The sequence below is a fragment of the Cynocephalus volans genome, chromosome 4, assembly GCF_027409185.1.
Source record: "Cynocephalus volans isolate mCynVol1 chromosome 4, mCynVol1.pri, whole genome shotgun sequence".
NCBI lineage: Eukaryota > Metazoa > Chordata > Mammalia > Dermoptera > Cynocephalidae > Cynocephalus > Cynocephalus volans.
This window is the reverse complement of record NC_084463.1, coordinates 142,539,630-142,564,666: the sequence shown is the minus strand read 5'-3', so window position 1 is coordinate 142,564,666 and position 25,037 is coordinate 142,539,630. Positions and strand designations below refer to the sequence as shown.

The 25,037-nt window shown below is 35.8% G+C and overlaps 1 protein-coding gene across 1 annotated transcript in view; it reads right to left on the bottom strand.

Annotated features, from left to right (window-relative positions):
- Positions 1–25,037, bottom strand: part of HSD17B12 (hydroxysteroid 17-beta dehydrogenase 12) — a 168,375-nt gene that overhangs the window by 47,931 nt on the left and 95,407 nt on the right. Inside the window, exons 4-6 of the mRNA XM_063093393.1 lie at positions 21,636–21,743; positions 2,513–2,577; positions 1,634–1,678 (exon numbers count right to left, since the gene is read on the bottom strand). Coding sequence (XP_062949463.1) covers positions 1,634–1,678; positions 2,513–2,577; positions 21,636–21,743 — 218 coding nt within the window. The remainder of the gene's footprint in view (positions 1–1,633; positions 1,679–2,512; positions 2,578–21,635; positions 21,744–25,037) is intronic.

The following is a 25,037-nucleotide window of genomic DNA, read 5'->3' as shown; positions in this document are numbered from 1 at the left end:
TTAAGTCACAGTCGCACACATTTACTAAACATCTTTATCAGCTCTGAGATTAACTACCATCATAGTAATTGTGATTACCTACGATCCCTTACTATGATCTGGGCACTGTTCTAAAAGGTTTATATGCATTGCCTTGTTTAATTCCCACAACAACTCTGTGAAGAACGAGATCATCTTCAATTTAAAGACTCAATTTAAAAACTGAAGCACAGAGGTTAAGTAATTTGCCAAAGGTCCAATATAAACAATAAATGGTGGAGTTATTTAATTAACTTGAAACCTCATACAGATTATTAAGGAATGATTACATTTATATAAATAAATATGCTAAGGAAAAATACCTTTAAAATTATACAGACATATTCACATCAACTATGTTGTAAAAGCATCAATTTTGTGCATGAGGTTCTTGCTCCGAATCTACTCACACTTCCACTTGTACCTCACCCAAAATGAATCTTATGTGAGAAACAAACTTGGTTAATAACAACAAAAGGAAAGATACAGTGGGAGTGATTATTTGTTTTACAAAATTATTTGTCATTTTACAATATAACTCATTTGAGGTGCCTTTAAGTAGCAAGCTATCAAATGTTATTTGTCTTAAAAAATTGAATTACCACTTTTAAACTACACATATATTACACAGGGACAGGCATAGTCATACATGAAAAGTTGGGCAAAACATAAGATTATTGCATTCTTGGACTTGATATCAACCATGTAAGGTTTATGGTTTCTTTCAGGACATGAAGACACAAGGAGAATTTTTCTTTAAACATTCACGATAGAGAAAAAGACCAACACTATGCCATAATGTGAAAATTAATAATTAAGGTCTTATTTATGTTTATCTGGTCAATCCTAATAGTTTTGAGTTAAAAATTTTTTGATTTCCTTAAATAAACTAGTGTATATGAATTACTGAAAATGAATTTGGCTTTCCATAAATATGTTCAAATTTAAAGTTTCTGACATTGCCTGTGGGAACTGTGCCTCAGGCAATATTTTTCACCAGTCTGGTATGTATAATGAAGGCATGGTATCTTTTTCTAGTTATTGTTAAAATATAAGGAAAAATTATATTAAGTTGCTCATATTTGCTAGCTCTTCTTCCTTTTGGCAGGTATTAGCTATGTCGTCTTTCGTTGGCATTTACAGGTGACATGGCTATCACGCATGCTTAGCAACTAGACTAGTTATTATGTGTGGCTAACAAAAATCACTCATTACTTTAAAGTCCCATACTTACCATACAATACTCTACCACAACATCAACTTAAATGTATCACAGGAGAGACAAAATGGAAATAATTTATCAGTGAGAAATAGCTTGTGGATGAAATCTTTGTAAAAATCAATCTGCAGTCTAATTAATTAAAGATTAGCTTTTGTAGTCCCAGTGCCTACTACAGAGTTGGCATATAGAAGTGATTTAATAAATGCTCAGTTGCTAAAAAGCTGGTGTTCAGTTCTTTCTACTTCCTGAAGACATATGTTAATAGAACACTCTCATCTGGAATACATATACACATCTACACAAGAGGTGACTGAAATGAACAAGCTGATAATGTCAGTGTCTTTAAGTAGAAAGAACCAAAGAAAGGTGACACAGTTATAAAAAGCTGCTTACCTTACAAACAGAAAGAACATTAACATTTATCAGTTTCTTGATTGTCTGCAAAAAAAAAAATTGAAAATTTTATATAGATTTGATCATGGAAGTGACCATATTAGAGACACACTTGAGTAATCTAGAGATGCGCTGGAAGTTTCCCCAGATATTTCAGAGCACTTGGAAAATGATAGGAGTTGGGTGGAGAGGCAGATATTATTTTACTCTCAGAGTTATGGTATTTTTCTAACAACAGTAACAATTCATGCAAAATCCAAGGTACAGATACAAGTAAAACTTGGAAGAAAAAAGACACATTAAATCTAAAATAAGTAAAAACCTTGTGACTTCCCCTCTGCTAATATGGAGAGCAGAAATTATTGAATCTAATATTTTCAATAATTTTAAAAAATTTACATCGTCCTTCAATGATATGCTTTTCTAGTTTTCATTAAAGGATTACACATGCATCATGGATATAGCTTTCACTTTGGTAGAGCTGGTTTACCTGAATCAACCATGTTGCTGTATTTTAACATATTTATGATTTTTAAATTGATAGTTAGAATCCTAATACTTAAAATAGAGCTGTTTGATAGAATAAAAATAAAAATAACAGTAATAAAAAAACCAGAGCTATTATTGAAACTGGCATTGAATAAATGAGGCTATAAATATTTTCACATTCAATTCTTCTAAACATTCCTATGAAGTTGCTAATTTTATGGGCAAGGAAACTGATACTAAGTATGGTTAGGATCATCCCCAGGTAGCAAGTAGGTTGAAGAGCCAGAGTGCTGGACTCTAGTGCTCACAGTCTAAATCATTATACCATATTGTCTCACCAATACCTGTGTACATTCTTTTCGTTACCATAATATACAAAGAAAGTCTTACATTGTCCAAGTCAGGAAGGTCCAAAAAGTATTCAGGATACTCATATGACATTCCCACATTGTTCACTGAAATAAGAAAAGATCATTAGCTAACATATATATTTTAAAGATTTATTGAAATAATGGGGTTAAAGATATCAAGACTAAAATGATACCCACAATTACATAAAATACTGTTTACGGCTGGAGTGACCTTTCCCACACCTTTCTATCCAAAATCTATCCACCCTTAAAAGTTCATTTCAAATGTCTCTTCCTTCATTAAGCCTTTCTGTACTTACCACCCAATCCCTGACAATAGTATTTATACTTGCCTCCCACTTTCCATAGCCCAATGGGACATGGGCATTCTGCCTCTGTAATACACTTATCTGTAGATACTGCTTAACTCTTCTCTAGATCTTAAATTTTCATAATGTAGTAGAAACAACAGACAGTACTGTGGTTTAGGAGACTGCAAACCTGAGTTCTAGTTGTAACTGTTTCCAAAAATCTGTGGCCTGGGATAAGTCATGGATGATATGCATCTCACCTTTTCCTCTCCAAAATGAGAGCTAATTTAATCATTCAATAAATACTGGCCACACACTTCTGGGCAAGATGTGTGTTAGGAATTAGAAAAGGGAGAAAGGAAAACAGTTTCTGGCATCATGGAGCATACAATCTAGAAGGAAGAGAAAGGCACTCAACAGAAGAACCAAAGAATTATTTCATTCCAAACATTACAAAGTACAGAGTGCCATGAGAGTGGATTCCTGGTGAGCCTGCCTTCATCTGGGAAGTGAGTGAAGGCTTCCTTCTGGCAGCCAAGAGAGTGGATCAGACTAAACATCTTCAATCAACCATCCATTGAAAGTTGAGCTCATGTCTTAGTTGTCCTAGCATCCCCCCTTCCCAATCATTTAACCTAAGGTTGGAGCTACAAGACAATAGACAAGATGTGAATAAACATATACATAATTAAGTACATGACTTTAACACTCAGATATCCTGAGGTTTTCCCTAGTCCTGGAAAGACAAAGTTAAACCCAGACTAGGGAACATTTGCAGGAATCAAAAAATAAATAAAATAAATTGGAATTTGTGTTGTTAACTAAATAAATAACTCATGAAATGGATTATTTATCTACTTATCTACATTTAATTTCTGAACAATTCTGTTTGGTACTTCCTATTACTAGGTAGCTGTTATTATTATCTCCCTTTTACATATTGAGAAACTGAAGTTTATAGCAGTCAAATAACTTGTCTGGGGTCATACAGCAAAGAAGGCTGTGATTCAAAATCAGGAAATTTGACTTCAGAAGCTAAGCTCTTAACCACTATGTTAGGCATCATGTGCCTTCATCCAGTATTCAATTCAGAAAAAAAAAACAAAAACAGTAATAACTGGACAATAATCAGAAATTTGATAGCAATGTTTAATAAAACTGTAAAGTATTAGACAAGAAAGCTTTCAGTTGTAAAAAGATATTAAAATTATGATCAGTCTGCTAAAGCTTATAAGAAATTGTGCCAGATAAACCTGATAGTAGTAATAGTAATTTTTTCAATAGACTAACAAAATTAGTAGTTCAAAGGAACTCAATAAGCGTTATGTATTTAGCTGTAAGCCAGTCATTTGAGGCTGTGATATGAAGATTTTACTTGCAAAATTCAGTCAGGATGGCTTGAACAAGACCACTGAAACCTGTCTGAAAATATGTAAACAAAGGATAATGACAAAGCAAACTGTATTTAATTAGGATTTGTGCCCATCTGAATAGAGATAATATCTAAATTAATAACAACAGATCCAAATTCATTTTTACTTTACTCAATAAGTTCTCTACGTACCAGAGGTCCTAGAATCAATTCTATAAAGGATCTGTTAACAATTAAGCCAAAACTAGTTGAAAATAAGGTTTTATGTTCATTTGACTTTGCTTTAACCACTGCAGAATTATGAAGGATAAATAATTTACTTAAGAGTGTGACTAAGAGAAACAGCAACATCCAAAATACCTGTTAAAACACTACACATAAACAAAATATTCTTTACAAAGTCAGTTTACGATAACAGAATCCTTGTGAAAAGGTTCTGCCAAATTGTAGTATTCTTCAGAATTTAAGAGAAATTCCATCATGTACAGCAAATTCCATGTCCCTTCACTATCTCACATCTAGAAAATTTTCTATCTCCAGATTTCTTTCTAGCCCATGGGAGTATTAGTGCTATATTTCAAAATGCTAAAGAAAAATAAACAGTATAATTATAAATCTTTAAAAATATAGACTTGGTTAAAAAAAAATATGGGAACTCTACAAGCAGCACAGATGACTTTGCAATCTTAATATGTACTACAAGTACAAAGTGGAGCTAAGGAAGTCCACGAATAACTAAGCAAGCAGGAAAGTGTAATTCTGGTTAAAGCTGTATTCAGAATAGAGTGCTCAGATTTGTCTCTGCTAAGTGAGCAAAGGAAACCTATCAAAGATGTCTACTCACACCATGAAAATGTGAACATTACACATAGCTCTATAAGAAAACATGCTCAACACAGAACTTTAGTCCAAAGAAATAAATAGTATCATGTAGAAATACTATGTTTTTATAACCAAAAGTACCCACACAAAAAGAGTTAAAGCTAGAAGAGGCCTTTCAGAGCAGTGAGTCCAATTTTTATGAGGGTAAATATATGCCAAGGTCACACTGGCAATTTGTCCTATACTAGGCATCAGAACTTCTAAATCTCTTTCTGCTTGATTAGTTCCACCTTTTGCTTGTGAGATGTATGCTACCAATAATGTCTCCACAATAAGTATTCACTTCTGAGTGATATTATTTAAGTGTACAGAAAAAAACAACTGTTGCTGTCAAATAGTTATTTCCATAAACTGCAGAGTAATGCCAATCTTTTAGAGAAGGCAAACCCACTGCAATTTTATTTTCAGACATTAGGTGGCAGCAATAACTAGACAGCAGGAAGAAAGCTTTCAGGGAATTGCAAAAGGAAGAAGACAGGCTTTGGGTAGGACTGAAGCACAGAAATATTCCCATTATAATTTAATCTCATTATGAATAGGTGCACACGTGCCATCTGTATATATTACAGGATTCATTATAGATTTACCAAACCAAACAGTGCCACACGTTGTTCCAACACTATTCACATAGCTGAAAATACCTTCCAAATGGTAGCATTTAACTTAGCATTAAATATGTTTATTAGTGAGAGTTATCTTGAATTCTTCAAATGAGGCACCAGATACAGATTTAAACTTTTTTGCAGTGACTTGCAAAGCCCTTTCACTTGTGTAACACACTGTGTTTTTCAGAAAACAGGATAGCTGTGTAATCTCAGAATTCCCACCACTGTCCCAGTAATCACTGCAGGACCTTGAACAGTAAGTAATAAACTATCAGTTTCTTGCTAGAGTTCTAAGACTGGGGAGAGCTCAAGAGAAGAGATGAGGCAGAGAGAACAGAGGTGAAGATAGGCCAAGAACAAGGATGAAGGAAGTGGAAAGAGAAGGTGGTGGCGGGCAGAGGAGCGATCCTCTTGGAGTTCTAGATCTCTGCAGGGAAGAATCGACAGTGAGCTCTCCACAGCCTCCATCCAGAACTTCAGAAAACACTAATAGCAACATCAATGTTGCATGTTGAAGACTCAGAAAATCCATGGAGTAATTCTGAATGTCATATAAATAATCTATTATCCTATTATAATAGAATATATTAAACAATATTCTATTATACTACTTTTTAAAAATCATTCCCACATCTCATACTAAAAAAAAAAAAAAAACTAAAATGTCTGTTTCTTCTAAATTCATTTGCTGCTAATCTCACTGAACTTAGAATCCTTTATCAAAACCAGCTGCTATAGAGATATAATGATGTCATTAGAAAATTAGATTTTCGGTATCTGGGTTGGACATGAGAGACAAGCAAACAATAAATTACTAGAAAATAAAAATCCATTTGAACAAATATAATAATAACAGATATGGGTAACCCCACACAGACCACCTTCATCTGCTTCTTTTTTCCAGATTAATCAGAGACTTAAGAAATAAAGGTGGTTTAAAAATATTTTGCCTAATGGTTGGGCTTCTCCATATATATCAAATAATGCAAAGTATTCTCCTCTATTTCCTTCTCATTGTAACAAAGCAGAAGATGTTAAGTTTACATTTCAGTCATATTTGCAGTTAAACACACTAATCCAGTTCTAGCACTTAACATTAGAGCTCACTAATAAAAACTGATTAGAAAAAAATTCTGCCACCTAATTACATTTCAAAATAAATTGAAGTTTTAAAATATGAACTTCAGTAATAGCGTATATACCAAAAGTGGGAGAAACTTCTCTTATCTTGAGTCTCTGAGCTAAAAAGGTACAAACCTCAGAGTTCAACAGACTCAGGTTTCGGTCCTGGCTCCACTACTACCAGCTCCTGACAAGAGGCAAGTGATTTCACTGTGATAAGCCTCAGTTTCCTCATTATCCTTACTTATAAAATAGGGATAATGATTTAAATGAGAAAATAGGCATAAAATCTTTAACCCCATGCCTTAACATATTAATATGTTAATAAATGGAGGAGGAAGAGTTGTTACTGATGTGTGGTCATTTATGCAACAAAAATTTATTGAATTCCTTCTTTCTGCCCCACACAAAGGGCCTTGCTTTTATTAAATATGACAGCATCAGAGTACAAAGATCCTTTTGAAAGACAGAGCTCTGGGCAGCAGTTAACCAAAATAATTCTTTATGCTGATTAAATTTATCCTAATTGCTCCTCTTCCCTCTTCAATTCATTCAAGCAGATCTAGTCTTACAGTCTATAGAGAGAGTTTGGGAAATGGTGCAAAGAGAATTCCTTCTTTGCCTTATTTAACAAATTGCTGTAGCTAGCACATGTTCATACTCTGACAGATGATATTTGGAACACCATGCAAAACATTTTGCAAACTTTACAGTTTTCATATACTTGTGAGTAGCAATTTCCAAATAAAAGAGAGTTTACAAGGCTTTAAATTTACAGTGCCTTTAATCAGAAATTAAAAAATTAAGATTGAGTCAGAAGCAACACAACAGAACATTTCATTTCCACTGTTTCATTATAAATTGCTGTGTGATACTCATTACAAAACTACGTAAGGTTTGCCACAAATAAAATTGGAAGAGGGGATGAGGAAAGAAGGATGACATGAGCTTGGTAGTTAAACATTAGCTAATGAGAGGAACATTAATCAATTTCATGACTTACAATTCTATTTATATTTCTGAAATCACAAAGCTAATTACCCAGTTTTAAGTTACAGGTTCTGCTTTAATTAATACCAGTAGTGGTTTTTGAATAAAAGGAAATAAATTTGAATTCTGAAAGTCTTATGCTCACTTTAGAAATCCAGTCTCAGTCAACACATCTAATGGAGCTACAAGGCACTATACTTAGTTGGACAGTGTTCCTGATGAGCATCCTAGTATATTTAAAAAATCACATACCTATTAAGCTTGCCATGATTGGCTACAACAGGCTTCTGCCTTATTTAACACAAAGAAGGCTGCCTTCCAGCAAAGAAGAGCATTCATGCCCAGTGATCTGTCTACTTGAATCTCCACTTCACACAGCCCTCTCAAGCTTTACATATCCCAGAGTGAATCATGATTTTTCTCTACAAAATTTGCCCCTGATCCAGGTTTCCTTGTCTTAGGGAAACCACACTCAGTTGCTCAAGTCAGAACCCGGATGTTGCTAATTACAGTTGTCTAATTCTGGACAATGTATTTAACCTCTGTAAATTTGTTTCCTGTCTGTAAAATGGGCACAGATATATTAATATCTACCTAGGGTTGTTGAAGATTAAATGAGATTCATTAGCATGATGCCTGGCTTATAAAAAAAGCCCAATGAATGTTGGCAATGATGATTTTTTAAAAAAACTATTGTTATTCCTCACTCAAGACCTCTGATGAGGACTCTCATCAGAAATTGGACTTGTTTCTATTTCCAAAACGACTTAGTCAATCCACTTCCATCCATTGTCAATACCATCATCCTAATTAACATAAACTATCATCACCTTTGTTTCATTGCTGAAATGACCTCATATCAATTCTTGCCTTCTTCCACTTGGAGTCAGAATGATCTCCTAAAATTCTCATATGCTGTCGTTTATGCTTAAACTTCTATGATGGCTTCCCATTGTATTTCCAATAAAATCCAAACCTATTAACTGGTTTTCAAAGACTTTCATGATCTGGCTCTGCTTAATCCCCAGACTCATCTCTTGCTACTGTCCCCTTTGAAATCCTTGCTCCAGATTTACAGGCCTTTCTCCGACATGCCACACACATTCATTTCAGGGCTTTTATACACTCTGTTTCTTTTAACTGGAAGCCTTTCCCACATCTCTTCCCCCAGTGTTAACCAGCCTTCAGGTTTCAACTCAAGTACTACTGTCTCAGGGAGACCATCTGTGACAAGCTTAGCTTCCTCAGCAACATGTTCTTTCATTACATGCAACATATTCCCAAAAACTTGTTTAATGGCTATCTACTATGAAAGCAGAAACAATGTCTGTTTTGCTTACTGCTATAGCTCTAGAATTTTATTTGTTTTAATGAACTAGTACATCATTGATTGAACAAACCAATCAATAAATAGGGAAGGAAAGGTGCTGCATAATAAAGAATTTGTCTGATCTTTGTTAATGGGACAGAAGTTCTAAACTCTTGGAATTTCCTGAGTGATAGGAGTGTCTTTGTTATTCATGGTGGGCCCTTGGATTACACCTGATTTTATGCTAACAAGATGACTTAGAATGGGGGTTGGTCACCAGAAAGACCAACTATGTGACTAGAGGGTTGGGGCTTTGAACCAGCCCAACCTCTGGAAAAGGGAGGATAGCTGGAGATCGGGTTTAATCACATGGCCAATGATTCAGTCAATCATGCCTACGCAATGAAACCCCAATAAAAACTCTGGACACTGAAGCCCAGTGGAGCTTCCTGGTTGGTAAACATATTGATATGCCAGGAAGGTGAGGTGTCCTATGTGTGTCTCTTATTCGGCTGATACTGATTTTTATCCTTCAAAATAAAACTATAATCATAAGTATAGTGCTTTCCTGAGTTCTGTGAATCACTGTAGCTAATTATCAAACCTGAGGGGGTCAAGGAAACCCACAAATTTGTAGCCAGATGACCAAAAGTGGCCTGGGGACCCCCCAAAGTTGCAGCTGGCATCTGCAGTGAGGACAGTCTTGTTAAGGACTGTGTCCTTAAACCTGTGCAGTCTATGCTAACTCTGGGTGGTTAGTGACAGAATTTGGTTGCAGTATTACAAAAGGGAAATTCTGAATGTGTTGTAAACCCTTAGAAGACTCAAAAATCATATCCTAGCATGACAGAGAAACTCCACCCCCTCCCTGAACTATCATCCTATCATGCTCCTATATTCCTTTCCTACATACCTAAGTTAATAGCCTCTGCTCTTTCTTAAGCCTGATCCTTTTATACTTGGGCTACAGGAAAAAAAGGGGGCAGAGTTCTGGGGAATATTTGTCAGTCCATAATGTTTATCTTTGGTACCTTTGCACCTAACTTTATTTTACCCTTCTGCTCTTCCCCCATCTCAGCAACCCACTAATCACCAACCTACCACTACAGTTTCCTCTTAAACCTATCCTTCTCCTTTTCAAAATGATTTTTCCATGTCTTTCACTAACTAAAACAGCCATTTTCTCAGGGCTCCTGATCCAGCAAGAAGTAGACAGGTAATAAACTGAATATACTAATACCAATAAGATGTGAACAATAAATGTCATTGGTCCTTTCAGCAGTATTTACATTTCAAGAGAGGGCAATTTACTAATTTCTAATTTGTAAAGTTCCTGAGAACAGCAAGAAGATAATTCATACCTTTATATATTTTTAAAACATCTAAAGAAACAAGACTCTTCTGCTTGTAACTTTCTTAATCAACTGGAACTGGGAAGCTCCATAACTTCCTAGTATGTTCAATTTCCCTTCCTTCCAAGTAATTCCTAGAAAAGTGTTCCTCAGCAAAGTTTCTGCAGCCCCTTGGTTCCCTTTCCTAGGCCTACATCTATTCTTCCTCCTTTTGTCTTTAGGGCTGAATTATTAGGAAGCCATCTCTGGACTCCAATCCAAACTCCATTCCTAGGAGTTTGCCATTTGGAAGCTAACTAGTCCTTTCCCCAAGTAGCTAAAAATACTCTTGAGTCTTTTGTTTAAAAATGCTGAAAACTTAAGTTTACGAAGAGACAGAGTTGACTGACCTTAACTCAAACTATCTTTTAGTTTAGTAAATATAATATTTATATTTGACTCTTCTCTATTCCAGAACATTCTAGGAAATACTACATTCCAGTGGAGAAAAACAGAACATAAGTGCTTCCCAAAATCCATAAGGTTTAATGAGGAAAGTGGTTACATGGGCAAGGATAACAAAGAGTTTGCATCCAGCTGAGAAGCGAAGGACACTAATTATGAAATAACTCACCAGGTACATTAGTGGAGCAAGTATTCACTTATAATGGGCATAGGAAGAAAGAACAATAAGGTCTAGTTCAGCTTTTGCAATCAGTGATTCTTTGCCATCAACTGACCTTTATTATATATATATAGTTGTTATCGAAATGAGACCTCTTAAAATGACAGGCACTGTGGGCAAATAGGATCAAAAAAGTCAATGGATGACAAATAGTCCTGAATACAATAAGCCAGCATGGCAACACAGGTCATCTGGTACCAAGCAATTCTGTTGATTCTACAACTTATATAAACCATGACACTGGGTGGAAAGGACATCGAGGGCATTTGGCATGGGGAAATTCTTGTCTATGATACATTAAAAGCTTGAATAAAGCTACGGATAATTTTTTTTTTAATGAATTACAAACTATATTTTTCTAAGAGGACCTTCTTTCTCCTTCTAGAATAAAGAATCTCACTCTTTTGTAAAAGTTTAAAAAGTCATAATAGAAGAATTCGATAAAAGTATTGTCTATGGCACACTTCAAATCCAAGGCTACTCCTTTAGCCTTGGTAAATTATGCCTCCCCAGGATGTATTGTGCAAAGTCCTCCAAACCAGTTTGGAGTACACATGCAAAGTCCTCTAAACCAGTTTGGAGTACACATGAGAGTCTCCTGAAGAATCAAGTAGGCATTATAGCAATCACATTTTGTTAACCAATTGTGTGCTTATTCAAAGCAGTAAGGATGTCATTTTCTCTAAAGGGTTGAAGTTTCATGAGCTTTCTGAAATCTGTATTTCCTGGCATTTGCCTGAAAGTAGACTCGGAGATGCTTATTTTTTACTTCTCAACCTTAAGCATTTATGGAGTCCCATCAAGTTATGGTGACCTTTCAGTGTAAATTCACACAATTCATGGCTGTTTTCCTTCCATGTATTATTTCTTTCATGACAAAGGGCTTTAGTGTTTTCCTTTGTAATTCTGAAAATATTTTCTTTATTAAGCACTGGTTGTGGTTTGGTCCTTAATGCTATTCAAACAAATGGTGTGTACCTTGGTGGTTTATTTTTCTTTTTATCATTACTAGTTTTGTTGATACTCAGTAGAAAAAAATTTCTTCCTATGACTTAATATGGATTGTTAGGTCTTACTAGAAATCAATCTATACATACAATATTTTAGAGAATGTTATAAAGGTGAGACTTGCATTAAGTGAAGGAGAAAGGAGAATAAATAAGATTATTTCAATCCTACTGACAGAGGTGGAAATAAGTGGCATCTGGATGGGGACAAGGAAGAGAAAAAAGTTGAAGGGGCTAGAAATCCAGGTAATCATAAGAAAAAGTATAAACATTAGACCCCCCACCCCAAGTTCTAGAGGGTTATTCCCACCCTGAAGAAGGAACTATAAGATTACAGTTGAAATATAACCTAGTAATAAGATAAAATTTAGCTCACAAAGGTGTTATAACAAATTTAAAAATCTTAACAATTTAAAATTACAATGCAATATAAGTATGGTTTTTGCTAATAAATGTCAATAATAATTACATAAAGCTTATGATTAAGGAAACAACTGTAGTAGAGTACAAAGAAAACTAACTTATAGCCTGGCTAGGGAGATAATATATGCAAAAGCGCTACTATACACTTTAAAGGTTTATGTAAACATTAGCTATAATTATATTTATTATTGGTCTGCATCCAACTAGCAATCAAAACCAAAGTTGAGTATGTTTCAATTAGTATTCAATCTGAACTGCCTAATGACAGTATAACTTTAAAGCAAGGTTTCTCAATCTCAGCACTACTGACATTTTGGGCCAATAATTCTTTACTGTGGGAGGCTGTCCTATATGCATTGTAGGATGTTTACCAGCATCCCTGACATTTACCCACTAGAGGCCAGAAGAGCTATCCTCCCCTCACTAAGTATTAATGAATCAAAAACATCTCCAAACTTTGCCAGACACTGCAAAATTGCCCTTGCTTTAAAACATTAAGAAAAATCTAGAAATTATATTCATGGCTCTCCCACCCAAACTGAGGATGAGAGATGGTCAGGACGAACTAGAGCTGAGATGCCCAATATAGTAGCCACTAGCCATATATGTCTATTGAGCACTTAAAATGTGGCTAGTCTGAATTGAGATATGCTATAAGCATAAAATATGCACTCAATTTCTAAGGCTAAGTATGAAAAAAAGAATGCAAAATATTTCAATAATTTTGTATTGATTACATGCTAAAATGGTTTTGGATTCTTGCTAAAATAATTTGGATATAGTGTGTTAAAATAAAACATTATTAAAATTAAGTTTGCCTGTTTCTTTTTACATTTTAAAAAATGTGGCTACTAGAAAAGTTAAAATTACATATGTGGCCTACATTATATTTCTACTGAACAAGGCCAAACCCATGCAAAAATATATCCCTCCTTCAAGCAATACATTCCACGCAGTCTTTAATGAGAAGGAAGGGAAGTCAAAAGAGCTCTGTCTTCAGTTTTCTCTTTACATTCTTTCTATTCTCCTTGGATGACCTCCAGTCTCACTGCTTCAATGAGACTGCTACTCACAGATGACTAATCTCCAAACTCTATCTCCAGTCCAGAGCTCTACTGAAACCCAGACCTGTATATCCTGCTATCAACTTGACAACCCCACTTGGACATCCTAGAGGAACCCCAAACTTAAATGATCCTCACTCTCAAAAACCTCCTCAAGGACTCCCATTTTAGTAAATGGCACTGTTGCTGCAGATGCTCACTCCAGAAACCTGAAAGTCTTCCAGGAGTTATCTCTTCTTCATGTCACTTGCTGCCTCTCACAAAGTCCTGCTTCGTCTACTTCCTAAATATTTCTGGAATCCTCCTTTTTCCTATCACACTGGCTGGACCAAGTCAGCATTATTTCTCCTTGTTTCAGCTCATCCTTCGCCTTTTTACTTACTACACCCTGCTGTTCTCTTCTCAAAACACTTATTCCACAGAAAATTGTTTTGCTCAGTCTTGCCTTTCCTATTAAAACATTATACTTATCAACTCAGGCGCTTTCTTGTTCATTGTTGTTCATTGACTAATGAATTAATGGATGAATACATGAATGAATGAAGAGGGGTACGAACCACTGACTTACAGATTGCAACTTACTAAGGAACTGGACTATAAAAAACAATGGTTGTGTTAGCATATGTGGCCTGGGAAAACATCAGTCCTTATGTCTGTATATCAGTTCTTATTGAGAAAAAGTGCTTGGGGACCATGTGCCCTGTACTCTCATCCTTAACAGATCCATCTATCACACCTAAACTCAGATTGAAGCCTTTTCATATACTGGGTCAGGAAAGAACAGCTGAAGATGCCTTGTATAACCCTCCAGGCCTGCAGCAACCTGACGCCCAGCATTTTCTATCTCTGATGTGATAGTCCCAGAGCATCTATAGTTTCATGACCACACATTGAAAAGCAGCTAAAATTTATGAAAAGCTAAGAAAAGCTGCAATGAATGAAGTCATCTTCCAAGAACACAAGTTCAAGTAATAAGACTTTCTCCCAATCTCCTCTCATTAGGTATTCTCGATCCACCTTCCTGCCTAAGCCAGCCTTCACTCTTTTTTATTAATGAATTAATTTATTTATTTACTTATTTATTTTTCTTTTTTTCAACATTTTATGTTATCCATATACAATGTGGTTGATTATTGTGGCCCATCACTGAAACCTCCCTCCCTCCTCCCGCTCTCCCCTCGCACCCAACAATGTCCTTTCTGTTTGCTTGTCATATCAACTTCAAGGAATTGTAATTGTTATGTCTTCTCCACCCGCCACCCCAGTTTTTTTTGTGTGTGTGTGAATTTATTTATTTATTTTTAACTCCCACCAATAAGTGAGAACATGTGGTATTTCTCTTTCTGTGCCTAACTTGTTTCACTTAATATAATTCTCTTTAGGTCCATCCATATCGTTGCAAACGGCAGTATTTAATTCTTTTTTATGGCTGAGTAGTATTCAATTGTGTAGATGTACCACATTTTCCGTATCCACTCATCCGATGATGGACATTTGGGCTGGTTCCAACTCTTGGCTATTGTAAAGAGTGCTGTGATGAACATTGGGGAACAGGTATACCTTCGACTTGATGATTTCCATTCCTCTGGGTATATTCCCAACAGTGGGATAGCTGGGTCGTATGGCAGATCTATCTGCAATTGTTTGAGGAACCTCCATACCATTTTCAATAGAGGCTGCACCATTTTACAGTCCCACCAACAATGTATGAGAGTTCCTTTTTCTCCACAGGCTCACCAGCATTTATCGTTCAGAGTCTTTTGGATTTTAGCCATCCTGACTGGGGTGAGATGGTATCTCAGTGTAGTTTTGATTTGCATTTCCCGAATGCTGAGTGATGTTGAGCATTTTTTCATATGTCTGTTGGCCATTTGTATATCGTCCTTAGAGAAATGCCTACTTAGCTCTTTTGCCCATTTTTTAATTGGGTTGCTTGCTTTTTTCTTGTAAAGTTGTTTGACTTCCTTATATATTCTGGATATTAATCCTTTGTCAGATGTATATTTTGCAAATATTTTCTCCCACTCTGTTGGTTGTCTTTTAACTCTGTTAATTGTTTCTTTTGCTGTGCAGAAGCTCTTTGATATAATCCCATTTGTTTATTTTTCCTTTGGTTGCCCGTGCTTTTGGGGTCATATTCATGAAGTCTGTGTCCAGTCCTACTTCCTGAAGTGTTTCTCCTATGTCTTCTTTAAAAAGTTTTATTGTCTCAGGGTGTATATTTAATTCTTTAATCCATTTTGAGTTGACTTTAGTGTATGGTGAAAGGTATGGGTCTAGTTTCATTCTCCTGCATATAGATATCCAGTTCTCCCAGCACCATTTGCTAAAGAGGCAGTCTTTTCACCAGTGGATAGGCTTGGTGCCTTTGTCAAAGATCAGATGGCTGTAGGTGTGTGGGTTGATTTCTGGATTGTCTTTTCTATTCCATTGATCAGTGTGTCTGTTTTAATGCCAGTACCATACCGTTTTGCTTATTATAGCTTTGTAGTATAGTTTAAAGTTAGGTAGTGTTATGCCTCCAGCTTTATTTTTTTTCGCTCAGCATTGCTTTGGCATGCATGGTCTTTTGTTACTCCATATAAATGTCTGGATAGTTCTTTCCATTTCTGAGAAAAATGTCATTGGAATTTTGATGAGGATTGCATTGAATTTGTATATCACTTTGGGTAGAATGGACATTTTCACTATGTTGATTCTTCCAATCCAACAACACGGGATATCTTTCCATCTTCTTGTATCCTCTCTAATTTCTCTCAGCAGTGGTTTATAGTTCTCATTATAGAGATTTTTCACATCCTTGGTTAACTCAATTCCTAAGGTTTTTTTTTTTTTTCTGGTGGCTATTGTGAATGGGCAAGCTTTCTTGATTTCCCTTTCTGCATGTTCACTATTGAAGAATAGAAATGCTGAGTTTTGTGTGTTGATTTTGTATCCTGTTACTGTGCTGAAATCATTTATCAACTCCAAGAGTTCTTTTGTAGAGGCTTTAGGCTGTTCGATATATAGGATCATGTCATCTGCAAACAGGGACAGTTTGACTTCATCTTTTCCAATCTGGATGCCCTTTATTTCCTTCTCTTCTCTGATTGCTCTGGCTAGTACTTCCAACACTATGTTGAATAGGAGTGGTGAGAGTGAGCATCCTTGTCTAGTTCCTGGTCTTAAAGAAAAAGCTTTCAGCTTTTCCCCATTCAGGATGATATTGGCAGTGGGTTTGTCATATATTGCTTTAATTATGTTTAGATACTTTCCTTCTATACCTAACTTATAGAGGGTATTTGTCATGAATGAGTGCTGAATTTTATCAATTCCTTTTTCAGCAACTATAGAGATGATCATATGGTCCTTGTGTTTGATTTTATTAATATGGTGTGTCACATTTATTGATTTGCTTATATTGAACCAACCTTGCATCCCTGGGATGAATCCCACTTGATCGTGGTGAATAATTTTACGTATGTGTTGCTGTATTCTGTTTGCTAGCATTTTAGTGAGGATTTTTGCATCTATATTCATCAAGGATATTGGCCTGTAATTTTCTTTTTTAGTTATATCTTTACCTGGTTTTGGTATCAGGATGATGTTTGCTTCATAGAATGAGTTTGGGAGTTTTGCGTCTGTTTCAATCTTTTGGAATAGTTTGTAAAGAATCGGTGTCAATTCCTCTTTGAATGTTTGGTAAAATTCTGCTGTGTATCCATCTGGTCCTGGGCTTTTCTTTGTTGGGAGCCTTCTGATAACAGCTTCAATCTCCTTTATTGTTATTGGTCTGTTCAAATTTTCTACGTCTTCATGGCTCAGTTTTGGGAGCTTGTGTGTGTCCAGGAATTTATCCATTTCCTCCAGATTTTCAAATTTGTTGGTGTATAGTTGGTAATAGTAGTCTCGAATGATTCCTTGTATTTCAGATGAATCAGTTGTAATATCACCTTTTTCATGTCTAATTTTTGTTATTTGAATCTTCTCTCTTCTTTTTTTTGTTAGCCATGCTAATGGTTTGTCAACTTGATTTATCTTTTCAAAAAACCAACTTTTTGATTCATTGTTGTTTTGTATTGCTCTTTTGGTTTCAATTTCATTAAGTTCTGCTCTGATCTTAATGATTTCTTTCCATCTACTAACTTTAGGTTTGGATTGTTCTTGTTTTTCTAGTTCTTTAAGGTGAAGTGTTAGGTTGTTCACCTGCCATCTTTCCATTCTTCTGAGGTGAGCATTTACTGCAATAAATTTCTCCCTTAGTACTGCTTTTGCAGTATCCCACAGGTTTTGGTATGATGTATCATTATTTTCATTAGTTTTAATAACTTTTTTGATTTCCTGCTTGATTTCTTCTTGGACCCAAATGTCATTAAGTAGAATGCTGTTTAATTTCCATGTGTTTGTACAGTTTCCAGAGTTTTGTTTGTTATTAATTTCTAATTTTAATCCATTACGGTCTGAAAAAATACATGGGATAATTCCAATTTTTTTGAATTTGTTGAGACTTGACTTGTGACCTAATATATGATCTATCCTGGAGAGTGATTCATGTGCTGATGAGAAGAATGGATATTCTGGGGTTGTTGGATGGAATGTTCTGTAGATATCTGTCAAGTCCAATTGGTCTAGAGTATTGTTTAGATCTTGTGTTTCTCTGCTGATTCTTTGCCTAGGTGATCGGTCCAATATTGACAGTGGGGTGTTCAGGTCCCCTGCTATTATGGTATTAGTGTCTATTTCCTTCTTTAGGTCTAATAGAGTTTGTTTTATAAATCTGGCTGCTCCAACATTGGGTGCATATATATTTATGATTGTTATGTCTTCTTGATGGATCAGTCCTTTTATCATTAAGTAGTGTCCCTCATTGTCTCTTTTTATGGTTTTTAGTTTAAAGTCTATTTTGTCAGATATAAGAATAACTACTCCAGCTCATTTTTCTTTTCTGTTTGCATGGTAAATCTTTTCCATCCTTTCACTCTTATTCTATGTGAATCTTTATGGGTGAGGTGGGTCTCTTGAGGGCAGCGTATAGTCAGGTCCTCCTTTTTAATCCAGTCAGCCAGTCTGTGTCTTTTGATTGGGGAATTTAAGCCATTTACATTGAGTTGTTATTGAAAAGTGTTGATTTATTCCTAGCATTTTATTGATTATTGTTTGGTTGTCTTAGGTGTCTTTTGTTCCTTGCTTTCTGATTTCCTGTTTGTTTTCTGTATTTATTGGTTCCTTGGGTTGTAGATAGCATTTTTGTTTGTTTTCTCTTCATGAATGCCATTTTTATTTTACTAGTGGGTTTTGATTTTTCGTGGGTTTTGATTTTTCTTGGGTTTTTATGGCAGTGGTAGTTATTTTTCAGGAACCAAACCCAGTACTCCCTTGAGAATTTCTTGTAAGGGTGGTCGTGTGGTGGTGAACTCCCACAGTTTTTGTTTGTCTGAGAAATATATTATTTGCCCTTCATTTCGGAAGGATAGCCTTGCAGGGTAGAGTATTCTTGGCTGGCAATCTCTGTCTTTTAGTATTTTGAATATATCATCCCATTCCTTTCTGGCTTTTAGGGTTTGTGATGAAAAGTCTGATGTTAGTCTGATTGGGGCTCCCTTATAGGTGATTTGATGCTTCTCTCTTGCAGCTTTTAAGATTCTCTCTTTGTCTTTGAATTTTGCCAATTTGACTATAACATTTCTTGGAGAAGACCTTTTTGGGTTGAATACGTTTGGAGATCATTGAGCTTCCTGGATCTGAAGATCTGTGATTTTTCCTATATCTGGGAAGTTTTCTGCCACTATTTTGTTGAATATGTTTGCAATGCAATCTCCTTCTTCCTCCCCTTCTGGAATACCCATGACTCGGATATTTGAGCGCTTTTAGGTTGTCTGATATCTCTCTCAGATTTTCTTCAATGCCTTTGATTCTTTTTTCTCTTTTTTTTGTCTGCCTGTGTTATTTCAAACAGCCCATCTTCAAGTTCAGAGGTTCTCTCTTCAACTTCCGCAAGCCTGCTGGTTATACTCTCTGTTGTGTTTTTTATTTCACTGAATAGATTCTTCAGTTCCGCACGTTCTGCTACATTTTTTTTCAGGGCATTGATTTCCTTGTACATTTCTTCTTTCGGGTCCTGTATACTTTTCCTTATTTCATCATGATGTCTAGCTGAGTTTTCTTGTATCTCATTCAGTTTCCTTAGAATTATCACTCGAAATTCCTTGTCAGTCATTTCAAGGGCTTCTTGTTCTATAGGATCTAGAGCTTGAGAGTTATTACCCTTTGGTGGTGTACTTTCTTGATTTTTTGTATTTCTGGTATCTTTTCTTTGATGTTTATTCATTGTGGCAGGGGGTTTTACAGTCCACAGGTTTGACACTATTGTCTGACTAAGATGTTGCTGAGGTTGCCAATTTGGTATGGCTACTTCAGTGACTGCTTAGTTGGCCACTAGTGCCTTGCATGTGTGGTTGCCTTGGGCCTTGGACCTCTCCGGGGAGCCACCTCTCTCGTAAGCTTGGACTTGGCTGGGCTGCTGGGTCACGGGGCAGTACTGTAGGGAGTGTGGTCTTTGCTGACCTTCCACCTCCCGTGAGTTTCAGAGGCTGAGAAGTCCAAAGTCCAGGGAGCACATCTGGTGAGCATTTCCTTTGGTAGTGGCTTTAAGCAATGCAGGGATCTCACAAGGCAGAAAATGGTAGAACAGAGGGAACAGAGAGAGAGAGCAGAGCCACTCCCTATTCTTTAACTAGTCTGACATGGGGATAGGATGAACCATGGCAGTGTCTACACCATCTACTAAGTTATGGCTGCTAATTTAGAAGTTTCAAAAATGTCAAGATTTTTACAGACCTGTGTTTTCATTTTCATTCATCTTTTCCCTATTAGTTCTGCTGTAAGTGAGGGAGTAGTGGTGTGGGTAGATGAGGCATAGTGATGTGGGGAAGACAGGGGGTGGAGGATGGTGTGGTACAGACCATGCAGGAGCTGAGAAAAGATAACAAGTCAAAGCCAGGACTAACCCTAGGCACCAAGTGTACTATATAGGAATGTACTTTTTTAATTGATTTTTTAATAATTGCCCTGTCTAGAAATTATACAAAAAAACATTCTTTTACAGTATGAGGAAGGGAGGTGGGGTCTTTATGGCTAAATAAATGTAAGGAAACATAAAAACATTTTTTTCTCTTTATTTATCCTCCTTGTATAGCCCAGTGAAGAAAAGAATTGCCAGGTTCCCACCATTGTAGGCAGTGGAGTAAAGAGATTTAGTGAGGAAGTGAAGTTTTTCTGAACATGATACCCCATTTCTTTCTAGAAATGCCTCTCAAAGAATGGTGGGAACCTTATCAAATCCCATTTATCCCTTAAAATCCCTGGTAAATCTTTTCCATAACAAAGTTCAATACTCCCATTATCTCAGCTAAAGCATCTGTTTTGGGAATCTGGTAGCTGAGGTATAACAAAAGAAAGTAGCAGAGTTAGAAAAAACAAACAGAAGACCGAATCCCAGCTGCGCCACTCAATCTTTATGTGACCACTGACAAATCACTAATCTCTCTAAACTATCCATTTTCAACTGGGGCATATCTCCTCCAAGGCGATACAATGTAGCGGTGGGAAAGAGGGATCTTATTATTTTGTGTGTGTAAAGCAAAAATATACATACAGTACATAAACACACACAGTATATATGAGGTACTAAAATTTCATGGGGGTTAGATTGGGGAAAAAAGTATCTAAAAAGGCTTCTCAGGGGTGCAATAATGAACAAAAGGCTGAGAACACTTTCTTAAGCCTTCTTTTCCTCAATTGTACATGGTTTGGTATCATCCACCTTAAAGGATTATGGTTATACAACTAGGGAGAATGAGGCTGGAAATAAAGCAGGCAGGGAAAACAACAAAAATTGCATAATAGTCATTAATATAAAACTAAAAACACAAAGATTCAAACATAAATAGGTTAATATCATCAGCTGTATTAAGATCATTTTCTTCTCACTAGTCATTTTACCACTGACCAACTAATATCTAAAGGAAAAAGTAAAGTCATAGTACAAATCAAATAAATACAAGAAGAATCTTAAAATACAAACCTAAAACGCCAATTTCAAGACCTGCTAAGCGTGTTTTAATTTTATCATAAATATCTTCTGATGCAAAGTCAACAGCAATGGTCCTTGTCTCCACTTTGAATTTTTCATCTAGGGGGAAAAAAAAAAAATGGGGAGAGAGAGGGAAAATTAATACAGGTACATGGCAGTTGGAATTAAAGCATTTGATAACAGTATACTTTCCAACTATTTTCCCTCCCAATTTGATATGAAATTTAGACAAGGACAATTTTAAGCAATCATCAGACCATCTAAGAGATAATACAAACTCAACATAATAGCTCTGCAATAAAAATTTCAGTGTCATCACAGAGCTGGCTGAATGTTCCTTAATCAATAACAAAAACTACTTTTTAGATCCTTAGGTACAAATAATAAAACATGATTCATATCATAATGTTATATTCTCTTTAAATACCACTGGCTTTGTGATGTTTTGATGTTAATTGCAATGTGATGCTTCATAATTTCAGGAAGAAGTCATTATGTTGGAAAATATTTCAAAGTGTGATATATTAAAACAAAAAGTCCACCTTATTAAAATGGACATAAAATGAATGTAATCTTATTGTAATTTAGGAGCTTTGTTAATAGTTAATAGTCACTACATTTAGAAATCCACACAAAATGTACAGGAATAAAGCTATAAAGTGACACAAAAAAGACCTCAGTGTTCCACTTTGTGCAAGACTATTAAGGTCCAAACAGAGCTGATGGAAATAACAGCCTCAGAAATGAGACCCTGGAGAAACAAAACTCATCTGAGTGCTTACTATTACTATCTACTTCTGCCTTCACTAGTCAGCCCCTTTGAAGAGACAGCATGGGCTTTGAGGTCACAGACATGGATGCCAATTTCATTTCCACACCTGTTTGCAAAATGACTTTGAGCTAGTCACACGTGCTCTTTGAGCCTCAGCTCAAAAGGAAGGAAACACTACCCACCGCATGGTGGGAGGCTCTGTCCAACGCTCCCTAACGGCCCCCAGAAGGCACTCCACAATGGCTAGTCTCCCATTCCCTGACTCACCCATCCCCACACTCCCTTCACTTAGTAAAGTCTGGGAGGCTAGGCACTTGCTTATTCTTTGGAACTTACATTAATTTAAGAATCCTATTTCCAAAAATAAATCTTTCTTCAGTCAAAGTCAATGTCAGCTCATCACGGAGTATGCAGCATTAATCCTTGTAGGAAAAATCCATTCTTTTTTTTTTAAACATAAAATACTTTTTTTCCTGCATATATTTAGTAAATTTTACAACTTAAACATATTTGTTTTGAAAGCATATTTGACAAACCTTTGAAATTAAAAGATAAGCATTTAAATCATTTAAATTAGATGTTTGGGAAGCAAAGACTAGAAGCTCAACTGCACTAAATTTGCCCATACACAAACACTTTTATATTCTTTCTGTAAATACTCTTTTGTTATTAACTTTATGCATCAAAGTAGCCACATTTGAAACACTTTCTGTATCAATTTAGTTTTAGTTAGAACCTGGTCTTAATCCTAAGTGGGCTTGATCTAGAACGTAAATCTTTTACAACTTCTTCAGTTCACAGAAACCTTTTTAAAAACAAACATTCCATGAAGTCTAATACAGTGACACGCCAATGCTTTGATATTCCAGTATCCAAGATGGTCATAGCAGTCTTAATTTTTTTTTTTTTTTTTTTTTTTTTTTTTGCCATCCTTAGACTCTCACTGGAGACAACCAGATCCAACAGATTTCAAGGTGCTGTGTGTGTGAATGAACACTTCCTTTTGCTTAATATATATGTGCACTGTACATCTGTTCTGGATTATACTTATATTTGTGTATTTATAATTTAATTCCTATTACAGGGGTACCTCATTTTATTGCACTGCACTTCATTGCACTTTGCAGATACTGTGTTTTTTGGAAATTGAAGGTTTGTGACAACCTGTATTGAGCAAGTCTATCACTGCCATTTTTCCAACATGTGCTCATGTTGTGTCTCTGTGTCACATCTTGGAAATCCTCACAATATTTCAAAATTTTTATTATTATTAAACCTATTATGATGCTCTATAATCATTGACCTTTGATGTTACTATTGTAATTGTTTTGGGTGCCATGAACTTGGGGTGCATGTATAAGACAGTGAACTTAATAAATGTTGTGTGTTCTGACCGCTCAAACCATTTGTTCCCCTATCTCTCTCCCTCCCCACCTTCAGCCTCCCTATTTTCTGAGCCACAATATTGAAATTAGGCCAGTTAATATCCCTACAATGACCTCTAAGTGTTCAAGTAAAAGGAAGAGTCACATGTCTCTTATTTTAAATCAAAAGCTAGATATGATTAAGCTTAGTGAAGAAGGCATGACAAAAAATGAGACAGGCCGAAAACTAGGCCTCTTGCGCCAGTTAGCCAAGGGTGTGAATACAAAGGAAAAGGTCTTGAAGGAAATTAAAAGTGCTACCTAGTGAACACACCAATAAGAAAGCAAAACAGGCTTCTGCTGATATGGAGAAAGTTTTAGTGGTCTGGATAGAAGATCAAACCAGCCACAACATTTCCTTAAGACTAGTGCAGCCACCTTCTTGAATTACCTTAGCTAGACCTTCTAGAGAACTTGTTGCAGCTTCTATGTTAGTACTTGCTGCTTCACCTTGAATTTTTATGTTATGGAGATGGCTTAAATCTCATGAACCAACCTCTGCTATCTTCAAACTTTTCTTCTCAAGCTTTCTCACCTCTCTAAGTCTTCGTAGAATTGAAAAGAATTAGAACCTTGCTCTGGATTAGGATGTATCCATTCTTAATCTAAAAGGATTTATTTCTAAAACTAAAGAGCTAGTTAATGAGAGATTTGATTCTTAAACTCAATGAAAAGTATTGACCATAGGTAGAAACCCATGAATAAACTGGAAAGAGGAATAACTGACCTAGAAAATACCTGATTTGGTGTTAAAGGTATTCTTACTGTTCCAATATAAATGAGTTATACAAGTATGTGTGTTCATGTAATGGAGAGTCAGACACAGAGCCATCATTTTACAATAGCTGGTCCAATATGTCTTACTATAAATGGTTCAAAGAATTTACTACCAGTACTGCCTTCATTACAGCCACAGATTCACAAGGAAAAAAAGCCCCAAAACAACAGGCTGAAGGATACCTTTTATTAAAAGTAAAACCTTATTCAAGAATAAGATACATTTATCTATCTATTTTGAAAAGCAGAGTATTTTTCCACTCTAGCACCATGTACTGACATTTAAGACAATTCCTCTCTAGTAATAAAAACCATCTCACAACCCCTGAATCAAATTCACTTTTATATCTCAGAGGATTTGGTGAATGTGCTTATATTGTAGAGTCTTGTATAAATATGCTGCTAAAAATAATTCAATAA